The sequence below is a fragment of the Podarcis pityusensis genome, assembly GCF_964106645.2.
Source record: "Podarcis pityusensis genome assembly, chromosome: 16".
NCBI lineage: Eukaryota > Metazoa > Chordata > Lepidosauria > Squamata > Lacertidae > Podarcis > Podarcis pityusensis.
In genome coordinates, this window is record NC_138041.1 from 2,832,572 (window position 1) to 2,858,920 (window position 26,349).

General features: G+C 49.6%; 1 protein-coding gene across 3 annotated transcripts; it reads left to right on the forward strand.

Moving 5' to 3' along the window:
- Positions 1-299: 299 nt before the first annotated feature.
- Positions 300-26,059, forward strand: TDRKH (tudor and KH domain containing). 3 transcript variants are annotated; one of them, XM_080986008.1, is made up of 14 exons: positions 373-835; positions 4,140-4,282; positions 6,290-6,396; positions 7,527-7,716; positions 8,434-8,567; positions 9,674-9,986; positions 11,573-11,736; positions 12,543-12,724; positions 15,982-16,046; positions 18,064-18,215; positions 18,801-18,923; positions 20,088-20,184; positions 23,926-24,023; positions 24,374-26,059. In XM_080986008.1, the coding sequence occupies exons 1-13, from the start codon at positions 549-551 to the stop codon at positions 23,988-23,990; spliced, it is 2,022 nt and encodes a 673-aa protein (XP_080842134.1). In that variant the 5' UTR covers positions 373-548; the 3' UTR covers positions 23,991-24,023; positions 24,374-26,059. The 3 variants fall into 3 exon arrangements, with proteins under 3 accessions (XP_080842133.1, XP_080842134.1, XP_080842135.1); XM_080986007.1 differs by lacking the exons at positions 23,926-24,023; positions 24,374-26,059 and adding an exon at positions 21,936-23,115 and having other exon boundaries at positions 300-835; XM_080986009.1 differs by lacking the exons at positions 23,926-24,023; positions 24,374-26,059 and adding an exon at positions 21,936-23,112 and having other exon boundaries at positions 691-773.
- Positions 26,060-26,349: the final 290 nt, after the last annotated feature.

Consider the following 26,349-nt stretch of genomic DNA (forward strand, 5'->3'; position numbering starts at 1 on the left):
CCGTAGGCCCAATTTTTCCCCGCAGTGCATTATGGGCAGCCAGCAACGGCAGCCTCCTATGGGCGCAGCGCATCATGGGACCACTTCTGAGCCACCTGTGATGCCTAAACAGTTACACCTGCGCGAGAGGACGACGGTTAAGGCTCTCTTCCCGCCCCTCTCCCCCTCCCACCCTCGGGATTGGCTGCCGTCTGGACTTCTCCTTTGCCTATTGGTCGGCTTTTATATTCTCCCTCCTCAGGCACCTATCCCCACCCTCGCTCACACCTCTACCCCTCGGGCGCTTTGCTTCTTCCTAATTGGCTGCTGCCCCCTTTCTCCCTCCGCCCCCGTAGTAACTACGACCCCTCCTCCTGTTGCCTCAGAAACTCAGCACCGCTCTGCCTATTGGTCGAGGACTCGTTGGGAAGCTTGTGGGCGGGGCTTCTCCTCGCAACGCCCTCCGGCCCCTGGTGCCCAATGAAAATCTCCTCTCCTCCGCAATCGCCCAATTAGAATGGACTCCTCTCTTTACCCCCCTCCCTCTCTGAGGGTAGCGTCGAATTAGAATGGTTCGTCCGTCCCGCCTCTCCCTCCCAGCATCTCGCCCAATGACAACTGTTTCTCCGCCCTACTGCTTGTGGCCGCTCCCCTCGGCCAATGAAGGGCAAGGGGCGCGGCTAAGCAGCTGCTACGTAAGCGGGAGGGAGGAGCAGCCTGCGCTGGGCGTCGTCATTCTCATTTGTATTCCGGCGCGGAGGAGAGCGGAGGGCTGCGGGGAGGCGCTCTGGAAGGTCTCTGGGGGGTGTCGTCGTGGGGAGGCCAGGGCCTCTGGTTTTGCTCACTTCACTGCCAGGTTTAATGTATTTTAACTAAAGGCAACGGGGAGGGCAAGCCTTGCATTGCATTATTTACATGCACAGCTTTTAATTTACATTTTCATTCATTTTTCCTACCAGGCTTCTATGATCTTCTCAGAGCACAGGATTCTGCGTGGGCTTTATACATTTTATTACCTTAAAAAAACCCAAATGAGAGATTAGGATTCTCTGCAGATGTGATTTTTTATATATAGCAAGCTAATGGGTTTTGCTTGGAGAAATTTGAAAGGGCAAGGTTTTCCATCTATATCTTATTCTTTATTTACTTGCTAATAGGTCAGCTGGGAGAAATGGGAACGAACCAGGATTCTGCTCGAATTTCATTTACGTTTTTCCGTTTTATTACCAGGTTTAGATTATTATCTCGGATTAAAACCGGAGAGCAGGATTCTGTATGGGAGTATTCATTTCATTTTATTGTCAGGTTTATATGTCTTAACTGAGAGAAATAAGGAGGACAGGGTTATCTTTGTGGGCTTTTATTTACTTTTTCGCTCGTTTTCTTGTCGGGTTCATAGGATTTTCTCAGATAAAAACAGGTAGGCCAGGATTCTGTGTGAGTGTTACTTGCAGGTTGATAAATTTTAAATGGAGAGAGGGAACCAAGGCCTTGTTTACATGTACTTTCAGTGTGTCTACTCTGAGTATTTCCTTCATCGCCTATCACACTAAGAATAGCAGAGGAACACATCATATATTTAAAGCACATGACTTCTTCCAAAGAATCCTGGGAACTGTAGTTTTCTTTTGACATAGTAAACCGCTCTTAACAAACTAAGGTTCCCAGCAGTCCTTGCTGAAACTCAGGTGCTTTGTATAGTGTCAATATCCCCACGTGTGGGGTGGCTAAGATTCTGTGTGCATGTTGTCTATGATTTTAATTAATTTTATTGCCAAGTTAATATGTTTTACAGCAGATACCTATTGATTCGCAGAAGGGAGCCTGTTCCATAGGCTTTACAGAAAGGCCCGCTGTCCATTGCTGGGAGATGACTCTCTAGGCTGAGTGTAATTAATAGGTGCTATAAATTTTTTAAGTGTTTCGGGATACAAGCAACGTATCAGACATTTTGAATAAAGTGGGACGCAAATATTTTCTAACCTATGAAAAAGATGGCATCATTTTTCTTAAAAGCCCTACATTTTAATAATTACTTGCACCTAATTTTCTCCTCCATCAGAATACCCCTTTCCAAGAAGCTCCCCAAATAGCTACATTGAGGGGGTTTACCAAAGCCCTCACAGGCTGTGGCTGAGAAGGGCTCTGTGTGGGGTTGGGGGAAAAGTTGTGTGTTGCTGAGCAAAGAGCAAATTTCAGAAGGATAGAGATGTATGTCATGTATCTTGTGATTTCAGCAAACGTTCCAAATGTTGGACCATGGCTTTTGCGTTGTTTTCAATCCCTCAGCTCTGGGGTCCTTAAAATAAAAAAGCAACAGCAGGCATTTGGGTTAATGTCCGCTGTTTGCACAGAGGTTCAGAGCAATGGTGAGGCAGCAGCTGCAACCAGATGTTGCGGGGTTGCACCTCTCATCTGCAACTGATAGGAGCTGTGTCACCAGTATATGGAGTTCCCAAAGGCCCACCCCCTTTTGTGATGCAGGGGCTTGCATGTAAAAAAAAAAAAAACCTTCCTTGCCTTGCTAAAACATTTCAGGGTGTTGGTAGTGACTCAGGGACACTGGTGGGCAGAAGGTTTGGAGCATATAGAAGAAAACGGGCTGCTGTGTAGGGTGTGTCCTGAGCTGTGGAACTCACTGCCACCAGATGTCGCGAGTGCCACAGACTTGGATGGCTTTAAAAGGCCATCAAGCCAATTCACTGTGGAGGGGAAATAATCAAGACATTGGTCATGAAGGCTAGGCAAAATGTCCACGTTCAGAGTGCTCGCTATGTGAATTCCACTTGCTGGAATGAGGGGCAAAAACGGGGCTGTGCTTCACGCATTGCTTTTGCAGTTCCCAGGGTTATGTGGCCTGGCCATTGTGGGAGACAGAATTCAGTCCTTCATTCCAACCCTGCAGGGCTCTTTTGGTCTTTATGCTAGTTAGGAGTGGAACCTCCAGATAGTGAGGCAGTATACCTGAGTGTTAGATGCTGGGGACATAGGAAGGAAGAAAGGAAGGCAATCCTCAACCCGTGTGTGTGTGTGTGTGTGTGTGTGTGTGTGTGAAGCTTCATGGGAACATGCTGCTGTGGGCGGGGAAAACCCGTGTTTCACCCTGAGGGCCACATTCCCCCTTCGGAAACCTTCCAAGGGCCGCTTGCCAGTGGTGGGCAAGAACTGGGTACGGGAACTGATGTAACTGGTTTCTGCACCCACTCAAGATGCCGCAATCCTTCATCCAGAGGCATGCTCAAGAGTTCAAGGGAACTTTAAAGTAAAGGTAAAGGGACCCCTGACCATTAGGTCCAGTCGTGGCCGACTCTGGGGTTGTGGCGCTCATCTCGCTTTACTGGCCGAGGGAGATGGCGTTCAGCTTCCGGGTCATGTGGCCAGCAGGACTAAGCCACTTCTGGCGAACCAGAGCAGCGCACGGAAACGCCGTTTACCTTCCTGCCGGAGTGGTACCTATTTATCTACCTGCACTTTGACATGCTTTCGAACTGCTAGGTTGGCAGGAGCAGGGACCGAGCAGCAGGAGCTCACCCCGTCACAGGGATTCGAACCGCCGACCTTCTGATCGGCAAGCCCTAGGCTCTGTGGTGTAACCCACAGTGCCACCCGCGTCCCTTCAAACTTTACAGCCAGGCAAAAAGCAGAAAACCCTGGGTGCAAAACAGGGCCATAGAAGGGTATGGCTTGGGGGAATTGATGAGGGCCGGATGCAGGGGTCCAGAGGGCTGCATTGGGTTCCCCAGGCCTGGTTAAATGGACTCTTGGCCTGTTCTGCCAGGAGTGGGTGGTGGAAGTCAGCCCTGAAAGTGCCTTTCTGAAACCACATTGATTCACACACCCCCTGGCTTGGCTCGGCCATCCTCTTTGAAACACAATACCTGGCACCTTCTCCGTTTCTTCCCTTCTCCGAGGTGGGGAGGGGAAACCTCCGCCCGGGACAGCAAGGTTGGCTGCAGGCGGCTCCAGGCAGCCGTCCAAACCCTTGAGAAGCAAAGTCATCTCTCAGGCGTCTGGCCGGGTTGCTTCCACCGTGGAGCTGCGGTCCCTGTCTGGCGGATCCCGTCTGCTGCTTTGCTGCTGCTTCCCTGCGGGGCGATGTACTTGGTCGGCCTCTCCCGAGGGGAGATGCAGCTGAGGAAATTTTTCCCCTTCCCGTTTAGGGCACCTCCGGCAGGGGCCATGGCATCCGAGAAGGGCTCCTGGAGCAGTCTGACCACGCTGCAGAAGGTGGCCCTGGCGCTCGGGGTCCCCGCCAGCGGGGCGATTCTGTACATCCTGTACCGCCGCTACCGGGAGAGCCAAGGTGGGTGTGCACCCTGGGCCGGAGGGAAGCGCGGCTGTGCGGCCGGCATCTGCTGCGTGGGTGGCACTGGGCTGTGAACAATCGATCGCGCCTGCCTGCTGTACTCCTCTCCTGTCTGTGTGCGCTGCTCGTTCTGGGAAAGCTTCCAGAGCCGCTTCTGCGCTCGCTTGACACTTGCTGTCATTTCGTACGCGCATCCCATATTGACATCTTTCCGCCCTTGGGCTCGGGTGGAGGGCCAGGTCGTTGGTGAAACCAGATGGGTGGCAAATGCAGCTTTTAAGTGCTTTCATTTTTTTGTTGTTGTTGACATCTAAAACGCATACATATACATTTACACAATACACGTAAACGACACACTACTTTCATAACATAAAACATACCTACATTACTCTAGATAATACCTACCTATACTATACATATCAACACACTTACCCCACACAGACACCCACCAAGTGACTTGACTTCCAGCCGTTCTTTTTATGCTACTTTATTTTTCCAACTAGCTTAAACGCATTTCATTATTTCTTTAATCTCTTCTTTTATCTTAACTTTACTCTCCTTTCACTCTAATCATTTTCTGGATTCACTCAGTATCTGTCAGAAATTCTGCTTTTTCCACATAAATTTTGATGTATTCCTTAAAGATAACCCACTCCTTATTCACTTTTTGTACCATATCTCCTCTTATCTTCCCTGTTAGTTCGGCAATATGGAAGTATTCCATCATTTTAGATAACCAGTCTGTTTTAGTTGGGACGCTGCTGCTTTTCCAATTTTTGGCAATGGATAACCTTGCCGCCGTAGTTGCATACAGAAATATTTATGTAAACTTTTAAGTGCTTTTAGCCTATTCTTGCTTGGAAGTTGAGTCCAGGTGTGTTCGGTGGAGCCTCCTGACTCGCCACATGGCACGTGTTGGGTCAGAACCAGGAATTCAAGGACCCCTTTTGAAATCCCGGAGAGAGCGCGGGCTGCTTGGGTGCTTGCTCTCTGCTCTTCCAACTTACTGGTCTCCTCTTCCCTCATCCCAGCAAGGAAAGTGCTGGGTCTCTATAGACAGGTTCATACAGAATTGGAGAGCTGGAAGGAACCCAAAGAGTCATTGCAATGCGTAAGAGTTTGTTTTCTCATCTCGAAAAGCACTATGCTGTGTCAAGGAGATGCTGTGATGGCTTGCAACAGAGGGAAAGCGCAGCCGCCGTGTGAATTATTAACAGTACTGTACTAATAAAAATTGGCCGGGTTCACCATTCCCCATCCTTATTTTCTAGCCTGCTCCATGGGGGTAACAGTGTTGGTCAAGAATATTACGGGAGCCTTTAATAATAATATTTTTTTATTTATACCCCGCCCTCCCCGGCCAGAGCCGGGCTCAGGGCGGCTAACACCAGTAAAATTACAATCAAAACATAATAGGGGGGGAAAGCAAATTTAAAATACAGGTGGATCAGGCCCATCTAGCCCACATCACAAGGGCCAACCTATAAACAGGCCCTCAAAAGCAAGAGCAATCCCCCGCCGTGGTTTATGACCATCGGTATTCAGGGGCCTTGCTGCTTCCAACCGTGGAGAACAGAGTATAACAGCCATGGCCAGCAGCCATTGATAGGGAATTCCTCTGGTTCTATAATATCTTGAGAAGATCAGGCCAAAGGGAGCCCTTCTGACCACGCATCCTGTTCTCACACCGGCCGGCCAGATGCCCCCAAGGGAAACCCCCAAGCGGGACCCCCAGTACAGCAGCATATCTCCCCACTTGCTGTTCCCGGCAACGGGCATTCAGTGGCACCGTGCCTCCCGCAGCGGAGGTGGCACAGAGCCTTTGTGGCTAGTAGATGGGCAGGTCCCTGAGCTCTTGAGTGGGCAGGGAGGCCGGCCACCATCTCTTCCCTGGGGCGATGGCCTCACGGCTGCCGAGGAGAAACAGCTGCCTCAAAAATGGGATGTTTTGGGTCCTCATCGCCCTGTGTGTCTGTTGTCTTTCTCCCTGGCTGGGGCTTCCAGAGGAGCGGGTGACGTTTGTGGGCGAGGAGGAGCTCCAGGTGGAGATGAAGGTCCCGAAGGATGCCGTGAAGCTGCTCATCGGGCGCCACGGAGCCAACGTCAAGCAGGTAGGTTTGCTGACTCCTGGAGCCGTGTGAATTCGGCGCTGCCCTCAGCCCAACAGGGAGGGAGAAAACGGCGCCTAGGGATTGACCCCAACACCTCTGAATTAAGGCCAGGAGTCCCCAACCTGCTGCCCATGGGCAGGAAGTGGCCCATGGAGGCCGTTTAACTGGCCCACGAGCCACCCCCCAACCGAGCTGCCCGCTTGGCGAGTCCCTGCGTACTGTGCTAAACCGGCGGGGCAGGGACTCTCTTCCGCGGCCCCAGAAATCACTTCTGCACATGCCCAGACACCGGAAATCGTGTCTGCACATGTGTGCGGTGCCGAAAATCGCTTCTGCGTAAGCGCGATTTTCAGCATCTGGGCATGCGCAGGTGCGATTTCCGGCGCTGCGCTGGTCCGGACCACAGAGGATCTCCGTGGTAGTGATCCAGCCCATGCCCAGTAAGCCTTGCTGACCCCTGGTTAAGGCCCTCGCCGGGTTACTGTTCCCCAGAGTTCCCCACAAAGGGGGGGTCTGTAGTGGCAGGAAAGGGTAGCTATATGAGGGGAGCAGAGGGGGTTTCCTAACAGCTTGCTTAACTAACTGCAGCCCCCAGGATTCTTCTGAGGTAAGGCACGACTCCTTAAATTGGTATTGTGGTGCTTTAAATGTTTGGTGTAAATGCAGCCTTCGTTTCTGCATCTCCTTGCAGAAATCAGCAGGGAAGAGGATATCGGGACCAGGCTAGAATTATTTATTAAGGCTAGAATTAAAAGAATTCTGGGAGCTGTAGTTTCAGGGTGCTGAGGGAAGTCAGGAGGTGCCCTATTACACCTTCACAGAGCTGCAGTTCCCAGGGCTTTAAAAACCCCTCCGTCTTCTGGGAATCGTAGCTCTGGGAGGGAAATGGAGGGGTGTCCCCTAACAACTCATACCACTCTGAACAACCAACAGCTCCCAGAATCCTTTGAGGGAAGTGGCGACCGTTTAATCCTCACGCTGGTGTGATTGGGGCCTCTGCCGCCGTCTATAAAATTGGATGAGGCCCCCACCATAGAGGCTGCTGGGAACCGGGCACGCTGCAACCCAGCCCGGCCATCACTGTTTTGGAGATTGCTGAGGCTGAAGTGCCCCGTCCCCTCTCTCCGCAGCTGCGGAAGGAGACCCAGGCCCGCATTGACGTCGACGTGGAGGATTCTGGCGAGGAGCGCCTGATCCGCATCTGTGGCTCCGCTGTCCAGGTGTGCAAGGCCAAAGCCGCCATCCACCAGATCCTGGAGGAGAACATGGCTGTGACGGAAAAGATCCTTGTGCCCCAGCGTGCCGTGGGGCGCATCATTGGTAATCTCTGTTCTGCGTCCTCTAAATCCCTCAAAACTTTCTTGCGCTTTGCTTTTTTTTTTTTAATATGCTTTTAATTAAGTTTTCATTTCATATACACAAACAAAATACACTGATATTTCATATCCTTTTATATCTATTTTTCTTTTCGCTCTACAGAGCACTGACTTCCCTCCCTCCCTTCCGTAGGTTTTCTTATTCCAATCTCTGATCTGCAGTTCCTTAGTAATATCTAAACCATGTCATAAGGTTTATTTCCCTGCTAACGTCTTCAAATTTCTACAGTTCTCACTTATATAGTTAACAGGGCAAATATTTTGCAGCCTGTAGATTAGCTTCTTTGGGCCTATATAGTTTGTTGTTATTTATTTGGAGCATTTGGTGCCCTCCGCTTCAGGCATAAAGGCTCCAGGAGTGGTTTACATATGGTCAAAAGAAGACAATCCCTACCTCTGAGCTTGTGATCTTTTTTTTTTTTTTTAAGGACAGCACACAAGGAAAGAGGAACTGGGAGGGTAGAGGAAAACAAAAGCCAACGCTCAGGCACCGATTTCTAAACAGCTGCTCCAATAACCAAATGGGCCTCCGGCGAAGCTGATGGAGGGAGCCTTCCTCTTCCAGTCTCTCCCAGTGCTGCAATGGAGGTCCCCTCAAGGGACGGTGGAGGGGACAGGACACGATCCTTGCAGTTTCTGCTAACCTTTTCTCGTCCCCCAGGCAGGGGCGGGGAGACAGTGCGAGCCATCCACCAGAGCACAGGGGCCAAGATCGATTGCGACCGCGAAGGGAGTTTTTCGCTCACCCGCCAGATCACGCTCTCTGGGACTCGCAAGGAGGTGCTGGCAGCTAAGGTGAGCTCCCTGCCCTGCTCCCCAGCTGCTGGCGTCATTCTGTGAGGTTGTGGTGGGCGGCCCCAATTCAATCTTGCCATGTGCTGGGATCCTGGCCCCGAGGAGGCCTGCCTTACACCCTATGAAACCGCAGGCATAACCTCCTTTCTAAGCAGGGGGCCCAACCCCCCTTCCAAAGAATCCTGGGAAGTGCAGTTTAAGGGTGCTGGGAGTTGTAGTTCTGTGAGGATTAAACTACAGTTTGGGGATTCTAGAGGTAAATATGTGGTGTCTATGCCAGTTCTGTTTCAGAAAGTGGCGCTGTTGGGTTTTTCATTTTTATTGGGGGCGAGAAGCTTCTGTGTGAAACTCATTTCCTTTTTTATAATTATTTTTATTAGTTTTCAATTTTATTAGTTTTTCAGTTGTAATTGTAATTAAGTGCAAGTTATTTCCAAGGCTGGGTTTTATGGTTGAGGATGGCTGCTACTATACTGGGCTCCTTGTTCCTTTTTTAAAGATTTTTGGTTCCTTGTATGGCAGAGGTGAGGAAGTTTCATTCATTCCTCTCTCTCTCTCTCTCTCTCTCTCTCTCTCTCACACACACACACACACACACACACATCATCATCATCATAATAATAAGAATAAGAATAAGAATAATTTATTATTTATACCCCACCCATCTGGCTGGGTTTCCCCAGCCACTCTGGGCGGCTTCCAACAAAAGATTAAAAATACATTAAAACCTCAGTCATTTAAAACTTCCCTAAACAGGGCTGCCTTCAGATGTCTTCTAAAAGTCTGGTAGTTGTTTTTGTCTTTGACATCTGGTGGGAGGGCGTTCCACAGGGTGGGTGCCACCACCAAGAAGGCCCTCTGCCTGGTTCCCTGTAACCTTGCTTCTCACAGGGAGGGAACCGCCAGAAGGCCCTCGGAGCTGGACATTCTGATCGGCAAGTCCTAGGCCTCTGCAGGGGTGCGATTCCTTGGCCAGCCAGGCTGCAAGCTGAATCGGGACCCCTGAAATACGTTGGGAGCCAGTTCCGACTGCAGCCTGCCCTAGACAAAGGGAACTCGCACCCGGCCCATCAGCATCATTTGCTACTCTTCCAAATCTCCCGTAGAAACAGATCGCGGAGAAGGTTTTGGAGGATGAGGCCTTCCACAAGAAACTCTCGCACGCGGCTTTGGCCCGGTCCCAGCGGAAGCAGCCTTTGGGCACGAGGAAGGAGGACGCTGGCGGCAGCGGCGATCGAAGGGGAGATCTTCCTTGCACCGGAGAAGCTTTCCATCAGCCGCTGGGGACCCCACGCCAGGAAGGAGCCGCTGGGAAGTTCCCAGAATATCCCCCCGAGGAGCCACAGGAGCTGAGGAGCGAAGGCGGCTCCTCCGAGGAGTCCTTATCAGAAACCTCTTGCCTGAGCTATGCTTTTGAAGGTAAGTGGAACGAGGCAGCCTTTATATCTCTCTTTAAAATAATAATTTCCCCTTCCCCTCCTTTGCTGTTGTCCAGCAAGCCCATTCAGAGGTGGGCTGCCTCTGGAGATGGAGGTTCCATTTAATTTTCAACTGTTGGTCGGCTTCTCTGTCAGCTTCTCTGATCTCTTCCTTGACGCTTTAGAAGCCATCTTAAGATGGTGGGCAGCCCCATACCTAGTAGCGCTGAGTTCATTCAGTTGTGAGGACTAGAAACCTTCCCCACACACAATATAATTTTTATTGCGTTTCCTTTTTTTTTTTTTTTTTTTTTTTTTGGCAAAGTAGCTTCAAATTAAAGAATCAGAAATCAGGAAGACCTAAATTTTAATAAGGAATGGGGGGAATTTATAACTTATCTCAAAGACCATTGTAAACAGTTGAAATCGTTGGATTGGAATATCGCTTGCAGTTTAATGGTGAATTTTGGATGCAATGGAGAGACAAAAGATTTGGATTATAGTCGTGCCTTGGAAGCCGAACGGAATCCATTCCGGAAGTCCGTTCGACTTCCAAAACGTTCGGGAACCAAGGCGTGGCTTCTCATTGGCTGCAGGAAGCTCCTGCAGCCAATCAGAAGCCCTGTTGGACGTCCGGCTTCCAAAAGAACGTTGGAAAACCTGGAACACTCACTTCCGGGTTTGGGAGCCAAAATGTTTGAGACGCAAGGCATTTGAACAACTTCCGAGGTACAACTCTATTATAAAAGATGCAGGAGAAAATTAACAATATGACCCACAAAGGGGAGGAGGGAATTCCAGAGATTCCTTTGAATCTTGTTTTTATGTTGTATGCTGGACATGTGACTAAAATTTTAATCTGAAAAACCAAATAATTTTTTAAAAGAAAATTATATTGTTTCATGTATTGACTTCCCACCTAGGGATGATGATTATGATGATGATGATTTTATTTCTATAACTGCCTAGTCCAGGCATAGGCAAAGTTGGCCCTCCAGACGTTTTGGGACTACAACTCCCATCATCCCTAGCTAACAGGACCAGTGGTCAGGGATGATGGGAACTGTAGTCTCAACATCTGGAGGGTCGAGTTTGCCTATGCCTGGCCTAGTTGTTAGATTGGTGCGCGTAGATGTATACAGCTGTAGAAGCGACTGTTACCTTTGACAATAAATAGTTGAGACTCTGCCGTGTACTAACCCTCTTCCAGAAGGTAATCATGAGGACTAGTGCCTTTTTTTTGGTAGAATAGGTTGAAATAGATTTCCCACAGCTGCAATCTTACCTGATGCTGGGGCTCCTGCGGAGGTGCCATCTTTGGGGTGTTGTCTAGGGAGGAAGAGATGGGGGGAGGGAAGCTATGAGTTAGACCCTGACCGCTCCAGCCATCCGCTTAGACTCGCAGCGGTTCTCAACCTGTGGGTCCCCAGATGTTGTCGGACTACAACTCCCATCATCCCTGAGCTCTGGCCTTGCTAGCTAGGGGTGATGGGAGTTGTAGTCCAACAACATCTGGGGACCCACAGGAAAGGCTGGTTTAGAAAGAGGGCCGGTCTTCTCCTTACTTTCTGCCTCCCGGGTCTTCAGTCCCCAGCCCGGATTTCAGCTTCCACGCCAATGAGCACCTGGAGGTCTACGTCTCGGCCTCCGAGAGCCCGAACCACTTCTGGATCCAGATTATCGGCTCGCGCACCTTCCAGCTGGACAAGCTCACCCGCGAAATGACTCAGTACTACGACAGCGGCCTTTCGGTGAGGATTTGTGCGGCGGGGGAGGCCCCTGGCGTGGGGGAGAGGAGGGCACCCCCTTCGTTCCCTCGCCCACCCGGTCTGAACTCCGGGTCCTTTTGCAGTGCTAGTGTGTGGGTGTGCGAGGGTCCCCTCCTAGTGCCTCTGTCCCTCATGTAGCCGCCTTAGACTTTACCGACTGGTGGGGTCTGCGTTGCTCCCGGGAGGGAGAAAGGAAGTCAAATGACACTGAGGTTGATTCAGAGAAAGAGTTTATTCTGCTCTCCAGATAGCAGAAGGCACTTGCGCGGTCAGTCCACAGCAAGTCCAAAGAAATGAGAGATTCCATTCAGTATATATATCTTCCAGGCACCCTCTCCCCCCTTCCCCAGGAATCCAGCCACGTAAGCTTATACACGTAAGTTGACTTCACAGATGTTCCTGTACTCTTAACCATAAAAGGGTGTTCCTGTTCCTGTATTCCTTATCTTGGGGTAAGAAGGGCACCAACTCTAAGAGCACTCCCGGAGCCGTTCCCGGGTGGCTGACAAGGTCTGTGCGTCAGTGTGGTCAGGATGTAAGATAAGACCCAGATGTGTCATCCCAGCTCCACTTTGGAACTGACAAGGCCATTCATCAGGCGTCACGGACTGATAGAGGAGAGAGCTCTGTTTATACAGCTGGGTTCCTGTTATACATTTGCTCAAGAGCTCAAGTTAATGGTGTTTAGCTCATGCACCCTTGGAGAAGGGAGAATGGGATTTTGGGGCCCGTTTCAGACTGACTGCACAGTCAGATTTTAGATTTGGGAAACCCATTTCTTCACTCAGGCTCCCCAGCCGGAACCCCTGAAGGTGAATGTGGGGGACATCGTGGCCGCCCCGTACCCCGAAGACCGCGCCTGGTACAGGGCCAGAGTCCTCGGCACCTTGGGCAATGGAAACATGGACCTCTACTACGTGGACTTTGGTGACAACGGAGAGGCTCCTTTGGAGAAGCTGCAGCCGTTACGGTGAGGGAGGAAAGAGGATGACACCTCTAATCTGCGTCCCGATTGCTGGGTGTTCGGATGCTCCTTTTAAAAAAGAGGATTTACCGTAATTTTCGCTCCATGACACGCAGTTTTTTCCTCCTAGAAAGTAAGGGGAAATGTCTCTGCGTGTTATGGAGCGAATGCCTACGGATGGCGGGGGAATCTGCTGCAGTTGTGAGCAGTCCGTGGCTCGCTTTGAAACAGCAAAGCGGGTGTAAGTGGCTCCTATCAGTTAGCGGAGCCGGGGAGGAGGGAGAGAAGCAGAGCGGGGTTGGCTGCTTTAAAACAACCCCGTGCTCTCTGTCCCTGCCTGCAGTTTTTTGCTGTCCGATTTTGGATTAGCCACTGTAGGGGCTGTGTGTGTGTGTGTGCTTGAGCTATCGTTCTCCTCCTCCTGCTTCCCGTTCACTCTCCCAGCGCCCCTGCGCTCTCCTACGACTTTAGGATTGATACTCTGTGTGTCTGTGTGTGTGAGAGGGATTTCTCCTTCTCTTGCTTCCCCTTCACTCTCCCAGTGCCCCAGCGCCCCTGCGACTTTAGGATTGATACTCTGTGTGTCTCTGTGTGTGTGAGGCATCGTTCTCCTTCTCTTGCTTCCCCTTCACTCTCCCAGTGCCCCAGCGCCCCTGCGACTTTAGGATTGATACTCTGTGTGTCTCTGTGTGTGTGAGGCATCGTTCTCCTTCTCTTGCTTCCCATTCACTCCCCCAGCGCCCCTGCGACTTTAGGGCGACTTTAGCATGGATCCACATGGATCCTCAGGATTTTTGCATTGGGCTACCCCAAACTCACCGTCAGATCACATGTCTGTGGCCACAGCATGAACCACAAAAATCATACATCCACTGTTTCGTTTAGAATATTTTTTTCTTGTTTTCCTCCTCTAAAAACTACGTGCGTGTTATGGTCTGGTGCGTGTTAGAGCGAAAAATACGGTAATCAACTAACCTGTTGGATATTAAGAGGTGCATTCATTTCTGTGGCTTCATTCATTCATTTCAGGCTTCCTTAACCTCAGCCCTCCAGATGTTTTTGGCTTACAACTCTGATGATCCCTAGCTAGCAGGACCAGTGGTCAGGGATGATGGGAATTGTAGTCTCAAAAGATCTGGAGGGCCGAGGCTGAGGAAGCCGTGGTGTAAGACATTGTTATCCTCCTGTTTAGGCTCCCCAGAGCAGGTTGTGAAAACCCGACCGCAAGAGACATCCGCCCCGCGCATTTAGCGCACCCTTGCACCACTTTGAACATGAAATTTATTACGGTCAGAGACCAGCTTGAGAAACACAAATGGAACTACAATCCCAATAGCAAAACAAACATTTAAAACAATCTACAACAATGGATTTTAAGTTTAAAAGTGGGATAGGCATATCAAAAAAGACCCCTGACCATTAGGTCCAGTCGTGGCCGACTCTGGGGTTGCAGCGTTCATCTCACTTTACTGGATGAGGGAGCCGACGTACAGCTTCCGGGTCATGTGGCCAGCAGGACTAAGCCACTTCTGGCGAACCAGAGCAGTGCACGGAAACGCCGTTTACCTTCCCACCAGAGCGGTACCTATTTATCTACCTGCACTTTGACGTGCTTTCGAACTGCTAGGTTGGCAGGAGCAGGGACCGAGCAACGGGAGCTCACCCCGTCGCGGGGATTCAAACTGCTGACCTTCTGATCGGCAAGTCCTAGGCTCTGTGGTTTAACCCACAGTGCCACCCGTGTCCCAGCGATAGGCATAAAAACTTTAAAATAGAATACCTTAGAGAAATGACCCAAAGTCGCCCGTGGATCCGGGTTTGGGAATTTTCTTAACAAACTAGATTGAACTGGGGGGTGGTCTGCACCTACAAATCTGTGTGCAGAATCTGGCGACAATTCGGGTCGTCTTGTGGCCTTTGCCTAATAGGAGAAGATCAAATTTTTGCTTTACCGGGAGGTCAGCAAGCCTCACCAGCAGGGGGTCAATGGTTTCTCTACGTGTCTCAACCCTTGCACCACTTTTAAGAATTGTGCCTTTCCCCCTAAGGAACCTGGGGACTGTAGCTTGTTAAAGGTGTTGTTCTGTGTTGGGGTCCCCCTAACGACACTGGGCACCCTTTGCAAACCGCAGTTCCCGGGAGGAACCGGGATGGGTCTGGAGAGCACTTTAAACATCTGCGGCCAGACATCTGTAGTCTGAAAAGGAGGAGATATGGAAGGGGAGGGAAGAGGAAGAAGGCAAGCTCAGACCCCGGTTCTTAAGGGGAAACGATTCCAGGTAGCCTGATGGAACGGCTGCTGCCAGGTGACTGGTCTGTCTGTGTCAAAAGCCAGATTGGCATCTCTTGGGAGCCGAGCGGGGAGGAATTTCTCCTCCCCTAGTGCCAGCAGTGGCAATTTTAATCTGAAATCTTAGCCGCAGTGCTTCACCCGGAGCTTAGAAACTGCTCGCGCTAATGGAATTCCCTGGTGGCTAAGTATTGGAAAGGGAATCAGTTACCCACTAGGGGAGAGTAGTTATGTAAGCTTTCAGAATATTTAGAATTAGCCGAATTGACAGATATAATAAGACAAAAACCAAAAAGTGAAGTGAAAAAGGAACGGGAGGGTCTAAATGAATACCTTAAAAGCAAAGGTTCAAGGACAGAAATCTGGCTGAGTCTGGAATAACCTTGTGAAGTGAAAGGATAAGAAAGAGGGATTTGTATCTAGATGCTAGGATAGACATGATAAGGGAAACAGGAAGACACAAGGAGAGGTAAAGGAGGTGCTGTGGGATTGGTGGAAGTCAATGTTTGTTTTTCCTTTTAGTGTTTATATTACGAACTTGTAAGATGGATTTGTGTTTTTTTGAATGTTGGTTTTTGTGTTTTGTGTACTGTTATTTTTCGATATTTTTCCTGTTGTGGTTGTTGTTTGGAAAATACTAATAAAATTTATAATAATTTTTTTTTATTTTTAAAAAAGTGGAATTCCCTGTTGCAAAATGCGCCTGGAGCACTGGGAGTTTCGACCGCTGCCTTTGTGGTGGCGGCGGCCAGTCCTTTGGCAGGCTGTGCGTTTAGCCCCCCCCCCCCGGCACCCCCAAAGCAAGAGAAATTGGTCCCCTTCTGAAGGTTTAAGTCCCTTCGCCGCTTCTGTTGGCTCTTTTGAAACCGTGCACCAAGGCATCTGGGAGGGTTCTTGTTCCCTGGAAGTAAGCATAAGCCCCTGTTTAAGGCCATGGTGGTGAAGACCTATTCCCCATCTTCTCTTCTCCCAGGAGTGACTTCCTCAGCCTCCCCTTCCAAGCGATAGAGTGTGGCCTTGCCGGAATCGCTCCAGTGGGTGAGTTGCATGCTCAGGAAACACCAGCTTGATTCTTCGTAGGCTCAGACACATCCACAGAGGATAAAGAAACCCAGAATCTCCAGTGGGTACAGAATGCTCCTTACGGAGTCCTTGCCACGGGATCACATTCATCCAGTACTTTACCAACTGCACTGGCTCCCGGTGGAGTACAGGGTCAGGTTTAAGGTGCTGGTTTTGACCTTTAAAGCCCTATGCGGCCTAGGACCCTCGTACCTACGGGACCGCCTCTCCTGGTATGCCCCGCGGAGGACCTTAAGGTACACAAATGACAACACTTTGGAGGTCCCAGGTCGCAAGATGGTTAGATTGGTCTCAACTAGGGCCAGGGCCTTTTCAGTACTGGCCCCAACTTGGTGGAACACTCTGCCCCAAGAGACCAGGGCCCTGCGGGACTTGACATCTTTCCTCAGGGCCTGCAAGACAGAGCTGTTCCACCTGGCCTTCGGTTTAGACTCAGTCTGACCCTTATGTTGCCCTCCCCTTATGGTCTTGATCTATCGGCTACTTTTAAAATGAGGTTGCATTTTAAATTGCATTTTAATCTGTATTTTAAATTGGTCCCCCCCCTTCCCCCCCCCCCAATATGTTTTTACTGTGCTTTTACTGGTGTTAGCCGCCCTGAGCCCGGCTCTGGCTGGGGAGGGCGGGGTATAAATAAAATTTATTATTATCATCATCATCATCATTATTATTATTGAAGGCCACCAAAGCCTGCTAGCCGCAATGTTCTCCCTCCACTCTCAGAGGTGAATCGCTTCTGAAAACCAGATGCTGGGAATCGCAAGTGGGGAGCGTTGCTGCCACGCTTGGGTCCTGTTTGCGGGATTCCCAGAAGAGGCATCTGTTTGGCTGCTGTAAGAACAGGGTGCTGGATTGGGTGGGCCTGATCCAGCTCAGATGCTCTTATGTTCTTAACCAAGTCGCCCTGCAAAGCAGGCCATGGAACCAGGATATACAGGTGAAACTCAAAAAATTAGAATATCGTGGTAATATATGAGATAGACTCATGACATGCAAAGCGAGATATGTCAAGCCTTTAATTGTTATAATTGTGATGATTATGGCATACAGCTGATGAAAACCCCAAATTAACAATCTCAAAAATTTAGAAAATTAAATGAAATCAGCAAATTGCAAATAGAGCAATATTGGACCTCTGAGAAGTAGAAGCACGCATATGTACTCAGTACTTGGTTTGGGCCCCTTTTGCATCAATTACTGCCTCAGTGCGGCGTGGCATAGATGCTATCAGCCTGTGGCACTGCTGAGGTGTTATGGAAGACCAGGATGCTTCAATAGCAGCTTTTAAGCTGAATTACTGAAATAAATAAACTTTTCCACGATGTTCTAATTTTTTGAGTTTCAGCAGCAACATGCTGTTGATAAAGACAAGTCCAGTCCACCCTACTAAAAGGTGTCGCTGCCCCTAGGAAGTGACAGTCAAACTTTTAGCCGATAAAGATCTACAAATTACATGCCTGGTAGTCAAATTTGCTCTGGCAGCTAAGAGGCTCCATTCCAGCTCCGTTGATGCTTTTTTCCATTCTGTTGATGCTTTCTAATTTTAAAACTCTATGCTGCGAATTTTTAATGCTGTAAAATTTCATAGGCTATGCTGTGTGATTTCAGAAGAAAGCCTTGCTCTTGCCCTCTGCTGTTTGTTGTAAAGGCCTCAGGCTATACACATTTTTAAGCCAATAAAAACAGTAAAAGTTGAGCAGCGCGGGAGAAGGAAACTTGATTGCCAAAGGCCTGAGTTAAAAGGCCGCAGACTGGCAAGGACGGTGCCAGGTACATCTGCCCGAGCAGAGCATTCCTAGGGCGCAAGGGTCCCACCACCAATAATGCCCCGTTCTCGTGTTGCCACCCTCCAGGCACCGCTTGATTTGGGGGTGCACAGTTTTAATCTGGCAGGGATCCCCCTTCCAGGGGAGACGCGCTTAGGATGGGGCTGCTTGACCTTGATGTCTTTTTGCTTCCGTGTCTTGAACAGGAGAGTCTTGGTCCGAAACTGCGTTGGACGAGTTTGACCGCCTCACACACTGCGCCAAGTGGAAGCCGGTGCTGGCGAAGATCTCCAGCTACCTGCCTGCCGGGAGCAGCACCTGGCCTCACGTCAGATTGTACAATACCACCAGCGGGCAGGTAAGGCACGGTTTGTGTGGTGCCGTTCCGTGGTTTGAGCGTTAAGATCTTAAAAAGGTAAAGGGACCCCTGACCATTAGGTCCAGTTGTAACCGACTCTGGGGTTGCGGCACTCATCTCGCTCTATAGGCTGAGGGAACCGGCGTTTGTCCGCAGACAGCTTCCAGGTCATGTGGCCAGCATGACTAAACCGCTTCTTGCGCAATGGGACACCAGAGCACATGGAAACACTGTTTACCTTCCCGCCGGAGTGGTACCTATTTATCTACTTGCACTCTGACGTGCTTTTGAACTGCTAGGTTGGTAGGAGCAGGGACTGAGCAACTGGAGCTCACCCCGTCATTGCGGGGATTCGAACTGCCGACCTTCCGATCAGCAAGTCCTAGGCTCTGTGGTTTATCCCACAGCGCCACCCGCATCCCTGTTAAGAACTTACAACAACTAAAAATCTCGGCCCAATATGGATGTACAGCCCAGGTTCGCTAGCACCCTATTTAACGGGCAAGGAGAATCGAGTTTGTTCAGAGGTGGGGAACTGGGTCCTTCGCACCAACCGTGAGACCCTCTTTCCTCTTCCGATTTCAGGACATTGACGTCGGTGCAGAGCTGGTGCGGCTGGGCTACGCGGTGCAGTGCCCGCAGGATGGAGACGGCGGGGCTGGAGATGGACCCGATCCGTTGGACAGAGGTGCCCAGCACAGAAGCCTGGTGAGTAATGGGGTCGGTTGATGTGTCCTCCCTTGCTTTGAATAGGTTGGGCCAGTGGCCCTGGGCTGTGGCCCGGCTCCAAATACTGGGAAACAAGATCCTAGTCCTCATGATTGCAGCCGAAAGTTTTGCTGTTGGGCTCTGGGTTCCAGGCAGGCTACCAAGTGATAAGACCACAAGATTTTAGTCCTTAGGATGGCAGCTGAAACTCTTGCTTGAAACGGGGAGTGGGTGGGTGGGGCAGGACATTGGGGGGTGACGTTTGCTGCGTCCCAAAGTCTTTTCTCTCTCTTTTTTTAAAAAAAATTATTGGTTTTCACATATTACGTTACAATACAGATGTACCAAAGCCAACACCATTTCCTCTTCATCTCCCCGTACATTTACATTTCTTCAATCCATCATATTATTCTTTTCTCTTTCCTCCCACTTCCCTCCACCTCCACTCGATTTCCTCCACGTTATACAATTTACAATAATCTTTGCATTTTACGGTCTTCTCAAATCATCTATATATTCTCATTATCTTTCCTTACTAATTTTTCTTCCATCCAGTATTTCACATTTTAATCTAGGCATATTAGCATATCTTTTTTTTAGCAATATTTTGCCATATATTCATCAAAACATTTCCACTCCTTTTTTAAATTTTTGATTCAACTAATTTCTTATTAGGGCAGTTAATTTTGCCAAAAGTAAATATTCCTTTTGTTTACAAATCCATTCCTCCTTTGTGGGTATAGTTTGTGACTTCCACCTATGCTGCATCCCAGAGTCTTGGCTTTGTCCATCCACGATGGCCGTGCTCTGCCTTCACGTTCAGAGGCAGAAACCCTTCTGAATACTGGTTGGTGGAGGGGGCAGAGGGTTCTTGCATTCTCGTTCTGCTCGCAAAGAGGTGTCTCATCGGCCACTGTGAGAACAGGATGCCGGACTCAGGAGCCTCATCCAGCAGGCTGTTTTTACGAGACGTTTTGGCACCGCAGGGGCCTAGATGGCCGGCTGGGTCCCTTCCAGTTCTCCAATTCTATATAGCTTTATGAATCTGGAAGAAGCATCAAACTTTGTAAGCCATATTTCCAGAGGGGAGAGAGGAAGAAGCTGCCAGGGCCAAACGTTTTCTCATTCTGCATGTGCCTTGACAGCCCTTGTTTCGTCCCCTAGGGAGACACGACGGGGGTGTCCCTGGAGAGCCTTCTCTCAGACACGCAGAAGACCCCCGACGAGATGCCCCTCACTTTGTCCTGCCTCAGCCTTTCCGGTAAGCTCCTCTGTCCTACCACGTGGGTGTGTACACCAGTGTGCCCTGGTCACTTCCAAAAACAGGAACACGAGGACACCGGAAGCTGCCTAAAACTGACTTCTGGGCGCTTGTTCTGTGACTCCCATACAGGCTTTCCAAGTACACACACAGCTCTTTCCGTCCCTGCTTTTGCACTCAAGCCTCATAAGTTCCCAAACAAAACCATTTTCAGCAGGTGCGGAAAAGAGCACAGTGAAGGTGCCTCAATAGGCAGGGAGTTCCCATGATGGATTCTTACAAACGTAGAGCGGGGGCTTTATTTTATTGACTAAAAATAGCACCTTGAACCTGGCCAGGTAGCAAATCAGCAACCGGTGTATTCGCTACTGACATTTATATCCAAGTTTCTCAAAATGACATTCAACGTTCTTCCTCTATCCTTTTTATTCCCACAACAAGGTAGCTTTGTCCGAGAGACAGTGACACCCAGCCAAATTTCTATCCCTAGTGGGGATGTGAGCCCTGGCTTAACCCACTAACCGTTAAGCCACACTTCCATTATATATAAATAAATCACAGCACCATATTTTTTTTGGTCATGGCCGAATTTAGTATGAACATCTTTGGACGGTAGTTTTCCTGTCAAATCTTCTGCACTATGGGGAGAGTCATTTATATTTTGCTCAGTATTCAGCTCAATAATTGCGCTAATACAGGGGTCAGTGTGACTCCCCTTCCCCTCTCTCCCCAAAAATGTGTGTCTCTAGTTGCCCCCAAATCTGCTCCAGCAGTTTGGGGGGAACTCAGGACCGTTTAGGAAAGAGCAAGAACGTTCCTGGAACTATTTTATTAGTGCTGCATTGAATACAACCCCTTCTCTATCCTGCACCTTGAATAACTCCTGACACAGTGTAAATGGAGTGTGTTTGGGGGTTTTTTTACAGAGGGAATTAAAGCAAGAGACAGGCTTTGGACCCTTAGAAAGTGTCCTGTCTCCATCTTTGAGTCTTAGTAGCCCTTTGCGAAGGACGGCTGCTTCCGGTGCATGTTTAACGGTGCCAGGTTCAAGGAGTTACTACTAGTGAATAAAGCCCTTAACAACTCGGGACCAGTCTACCCACGAGATAGCCTTACCCCATGGGTGCCCTGGCAGAATCGGCACTTCTACAAGTGTCATCTACCACCAATTCTGCCCTTCTAAGAACTCAACATTTTAGCATGGCAGCAGCTGCACTTTGGAACTCCCTGCCAATTGAGAAGCGAAGCACCTTTGCTGTACTCTTTTTTTGCCACCTGCTTAAAAACACGTGCGTTTAGACAAGCTCTTGTTTTTACTATGTATTTTGTGGGTTTTTTATATTGTATTTTTATGTTGTGAACCGCCCTGAGATCCACGGGTGTAGGGCAGTACGCAAGTTATTATTTTTTATTATTTTTTATTGAATTTAAATACCGCCCTTTACCAGGGCAGTTCACAGAATAAAACCAAGATAGAAAACCACAAAATACATAAAAATAAAACCAGTAGCCCCCCCCCAATATTTTATACTTATTTTATGAATATTAAAAATAATAAGCATACTGGGAAGTTGATGCAAGTTTTCATCTGTCTTTAAGTCTATTTTTAAAAAAAGCTTTTCGGAATTCTTAAGATTGTTTCATACCAGTAATTTTTATTTTTTATTTTTTTTTGTAAACCGCATTGAGGTTTTTTGCAACCAGGCAGTGTATGTCTTTTTTGTGTGTGAAATGAACTCAGCCCTTTTCAGATGAGCCTGTTGAAGGACCTCGGGACGAGACGGAGCCCCCCCACTGCTTGGCATCCACCCTGGAAGGTCTCCCCCCCTCGCTGGAGTCCCTGCTGCTCTCCCTCCCCTTTGCCACCCCCTCGGAGGGTTTCCCCTCCACCCCTCATCCCTGTGAAACAGGGGGCGGCAGTGGGCGCTCCAATTCGAACCCGCCTCCAGAAACGCCCACTCAGGCAGAGGCGGCGATGGAGTTGACCCCTCTGCCGGACGTTGAGCTGTGGGCGGCCAAAGCGGATCAGGCGTCCACCCCCAGTGGTCTTGGCCAACCCGGAGAGGGGGCCTCATCCCCCTGGCTCTCGAGCGAAGGCTCCCCCGGCGTGGAGGACCTGTCAATCAGCCAGGCAGACAGCAGCACCTACTCTCCCCGGGGCTACTTCTACTACCTCTCCTCGTCCGGGGACACTTGCGATTCCTCGGTCTTCTACTGCAAAGGGTCCCCCTCTCTCGACGACGAGTCTAGTGGCACGTCCTGCAGCCCCTGCAGCCCCGTTTCTGAAGGCAGCGGGAGGGAAGGTACGGTCCTCTCCGCTTGAAGCGGCACTCCTGGAGGTGTCGAAGGGGGAGCACTGCGCTTGAGCCGGGGGCCACTGGACACACTGCCTGTCACACACGGGATGCCAGCTTTGGTTGCCTTGATCACCTCTGCTTTGGGACGGCGGTTGTGTTCTGGAGAGCTCTGGGGGTGGAGGGGAAACATCCCTAGGTAGGAGACTGTGGGGCCCCCACCAGACCTCAAGTATCAACCCTTTTATTCAGAACCATGAGGACTGGGACCTTAGGTATTTGGGGAAAAGCCGCTACTTTTTATGCGTAGATTAATCGACTTTCATTTAAGTTGGTTGACCCCTGAAGGCTAATGGGAGCCATCGAGACTGGAAGTTGACACACGACCTCCTGTTGGGTTTCTTGCTCTGTGTTTGCAGTCATGGGATTGTTTTCTATCACATGACAGTGTATGTTTTCATTCCACAGTGTGGGAAGTGATGGAGACAGGATGTTTTGGTATTACTGTGTTCCGTGAAGTGGGACTGTTGTCCTTTGTTCTTCTCTTTGCTGTCTGATGAGAAAGAGGAAGGAGCTAAGGCAGAATGCCCCAAGTGTATTATATATAAATAAAGTAGATTAGCCAAAATGCTGAGTTGCTGAGATCTGTTATGCAATTGCGCAAACTCTGCAGATCCCTTATTGTTGTTAGCCGCCCTGAGCCCGGCTTCGGCTGGGGAGGGCGGGATATAAATAATAACAATAATAATTATTATTTATTATTATTTATTTTTTATATTATTATTATTATTATTATTATTATTATTATTATTATGTGTGCCGGTGTCTGTTGGAATCGGTCGCTGTGATGTTCGGGCTGAAGAAAGCTTTTGAAGCTCCCGAACGACGACCAAGAGGGAGAGAACGTGCCAGTCGGGCATATGTCTCTGCCAGGGTCCTACACGCGAGTAGCACGATCCCAACACCTCCTTCAGGTTTTCCTGGATCTACCGTACTCCGTGAAAGGGACCTTTCCGCAGGCTGTAGCTTTCTTTCATGATTTGCTGAGCTATTGCCTTGTCCTCAGCATCTTGGAAAAGCCGCCCGTTTTATATGTGATCAGCTAAAAATGACAAGTGTGGTTGCCTGCCGTCTTTGTTGCCCATTGCAGCAGCACCCACTCAGACCTTTGGGGGCCGCTTTGCTGAAAGATCTCCCATCCTCTGGTAGCACTGGGCACAATAAGACTTAACAGCACGGGTCTCCAAGTTGGTGGTTGTCGGGCTCAAATCCCGGGTTTCATCCCGTGCTTCTTGTGGGGTTTAACACACTCGCTTGAAGGGGCTTGCCCTCCTGGTGTACTTTCTGAGCACATCTACACTCCCTGTGGCACACTGTCGCTGTTAACGGTAGCGCGAAACCCCCCAGCAAACCTTGTCCTAACACTCACTTTTTCTCAACTCTGCAGAGGTTGCCTCCGTCTCAGAGGCTGGTGAGCTCCTTCCATTGGACAGTGGCTCCTTGACCCCTTGAGCTGCGCAGGTGGGGAGCCCCGCTGTGAAGCCGGTGAGTTCCTGGGGTGCTGAGTCTCTGGGGGGCCCTTCCTGAGAGAGGAAGGATCGTGAGCGAGCAAGAAGCTCGGTGCCCAGTCGATTGGCCTGATCCAACAGGCTCTTCTCAAGTTCTTGCCTGCTCACTTTTGAGGGGTTTTAAATTTGCAGACTTAACATTTCTGCGTACCTGGCAAGTCTCCCAAACGTGGAGAAACCATTTGGGGAGAAATGGGCAGCTGCTGTGCTGGGAAAAGGCTTGGCACGAAGGCAGCCGATTTGGTTATTAGAAGGAATGGGTGGCAGCTGTTTGTAAATCACGGGGAATTTGATCTCTCCTTCTATTGTCCCCACTTTTGCTTCCAGGTTTTCTGCCTGGAATTGAGCAGCACAGGGAATCAATCGCCTGTCCCTCCAGCTTCACTCAGTGACTCGGGAACATCCCGACTTCTTGACCGGCCAGGGGAAGTTGACGCTTTTGGCATGTCGCCATGTCCAAGGGGAAGTGGATGCCTGTTGGCTGTAGCCGCGAAGAGCCTTACTTTTTTTTAAAAAAAGACTTTCTCAAAGCTTGCAAAATTTTAAGACTTCAGCAGGCCCAGAGCTGTGTTCTGTTCCGCGTGGTCATGGCTTTCCCAAAGGGATTTCCGAGAAGGATCCGCATGTGCTGCTGTTGTTTATTTGCAGAGTTTTGTTAGCACCATTGCAGTGAAGGGTCAAGCATTCCGTTGAGGATCTTGCCAACGCACAGATGCCCAGCTGTGGGTTGAGACTCTGTCCTCTTGATCCTCAACCGGTACTAGCAGCTGGGAGACGAGCACAGCTACTAGAGTCTTCGTCTTTTTTTCTGCGGGTCAGCTGGCCTCGGCAGAGGAACGTTGCATCCTTATTCTAAGTTCTGTTGGCTTTGCTAACTGCGCCTCTTTCCTCTGCCGCAGGGTGGGCAGGGAACCAACTGCAGCGACCTTCATTCATCCGGTCTCTGTGGGTCACGTGTTTCCAGGGCCGTACCATTTTTCGGCTTGCCGGGGGGGGGGGGGACGGTGCGAATGCTCCCACCACACCCAGTCCAAATTCAATGCCTCCTTATCATATTGCGGAGCGGGCAGAGGAGTTCTCTCCTAGCGTTGTTGTTGCATTTGAAATGGAGGGGATTGTCCGCAAAGGGCTCTCCTGTCCCCCAGCCATATCCTTAAATAGTACAGTCTGGCAGGATTGCATCGGGTGACTTTTGTTGCATGTGCTGATGGGCTGCAAGACCATCGATTAGGCCAAGCTCAAAGGAGGCAAACCATCGTTAAGATGACAGGCTGAATGACAGCTGTCATCTCACAAGGGTGAGCCGCTGAGGTGGTTGTAAATGGCAGTGGCAGTGGGAAGCTTGACATTTCAGATACGGAAAGGGGCCAGGGAGGGAGGCTGAGTCCAGCTTAGAGCAGGGCAGGGGGGACCTTTGTGTATCCACATGTTCCCAGACTACAACACCCATCATCCATGGCCACTGGCCTGGATGATGGGAATTGTAGTCCGGCAACCTCTAGAGGCACAGAGGTGCCCCATGCCTGATCTAGAGGGTTGTTAGGAGCGGCAACCTGCCTCGGGCCATTTTGGCCCGGGGGGTGGTGGTGAGAGAAGGGGCGCCCTCAACATCTAGCCCTACTGTGACACAAGTCTTAAAAACCTTAGGTTGAGCCCCATTCTTTTGTTGTTAAAAGGGGGTTGGCCTTTTCTCCGAAGCAAGAAGATTGAGTTGTCCAAAAGAGACCTCATTGCCTCCTGCTCCCAATAGGTGAGGGGGGTTTGCCCATTATTATTTTTAAAAAGCATCCTAGTTTTGGACATGGTGGGAGTTTTCATGTGTACGTCGGGGGGGGGGGGGACAGACAAGACTGGGCGTCACACGTAAAAGTTGGAATCTCCTTTGGCGCTGTGTCCACCTTGTCCCCCCACAAACAAAATGCAGTGTTTGAACTCAATGTGCGTTACATGCATTATTACATTGATTCTTGTTTTCCTCTTTAAATAAAGGCTCGTTTTTGGATTGTTCTCAAATTCTTGTCAGGAAGAAACCATTGCTGAGCACGGCGCATAGGTAAACCATGGGATTGCCTCACAAGCAGGGGGTATGGAGGGCTTTAAAAGAGGTTTAGACAAATGGATGGAGGATAGTAGTAGTAGTAGTAATAATAATAATAATAATAATAATAATAATAATAATAATAATAATTAATAATATAATAATAATATTTATACCCCACCCATCTGGCTGGGTTTCCCCAGCCACTCTGGGCGGCTTCCAACAGAATATTAAAATACAATAACCTATTAAACATTAAGAGCTT

Excerpts from the sequence above, each read along its gene's own strand:
- TDRKH (XM_080986007.1), top strand. The coding sequence starts at position 549 with ATGGTTCGTCCGTCCCGCCTCTCCCTCCCAGCATCTCGCCCAATGACA. Across the intron at positions 7,717-8,433 it reads TGCCGTGGGGCGCATCATTG|GCAGGGGCGGGGAGACAGTG; the intron begins GTAATCTCTGTT and ends CTCGTCCCCCAG. Across the intron at positions 8,568-9,673 it reads AGGAGGTGCTGGCAGCTAAG|AAACAGATCGCGGAGAAGGT; the intron begins GTGAGCTCCCTG and ends AATCTCCCGTAG.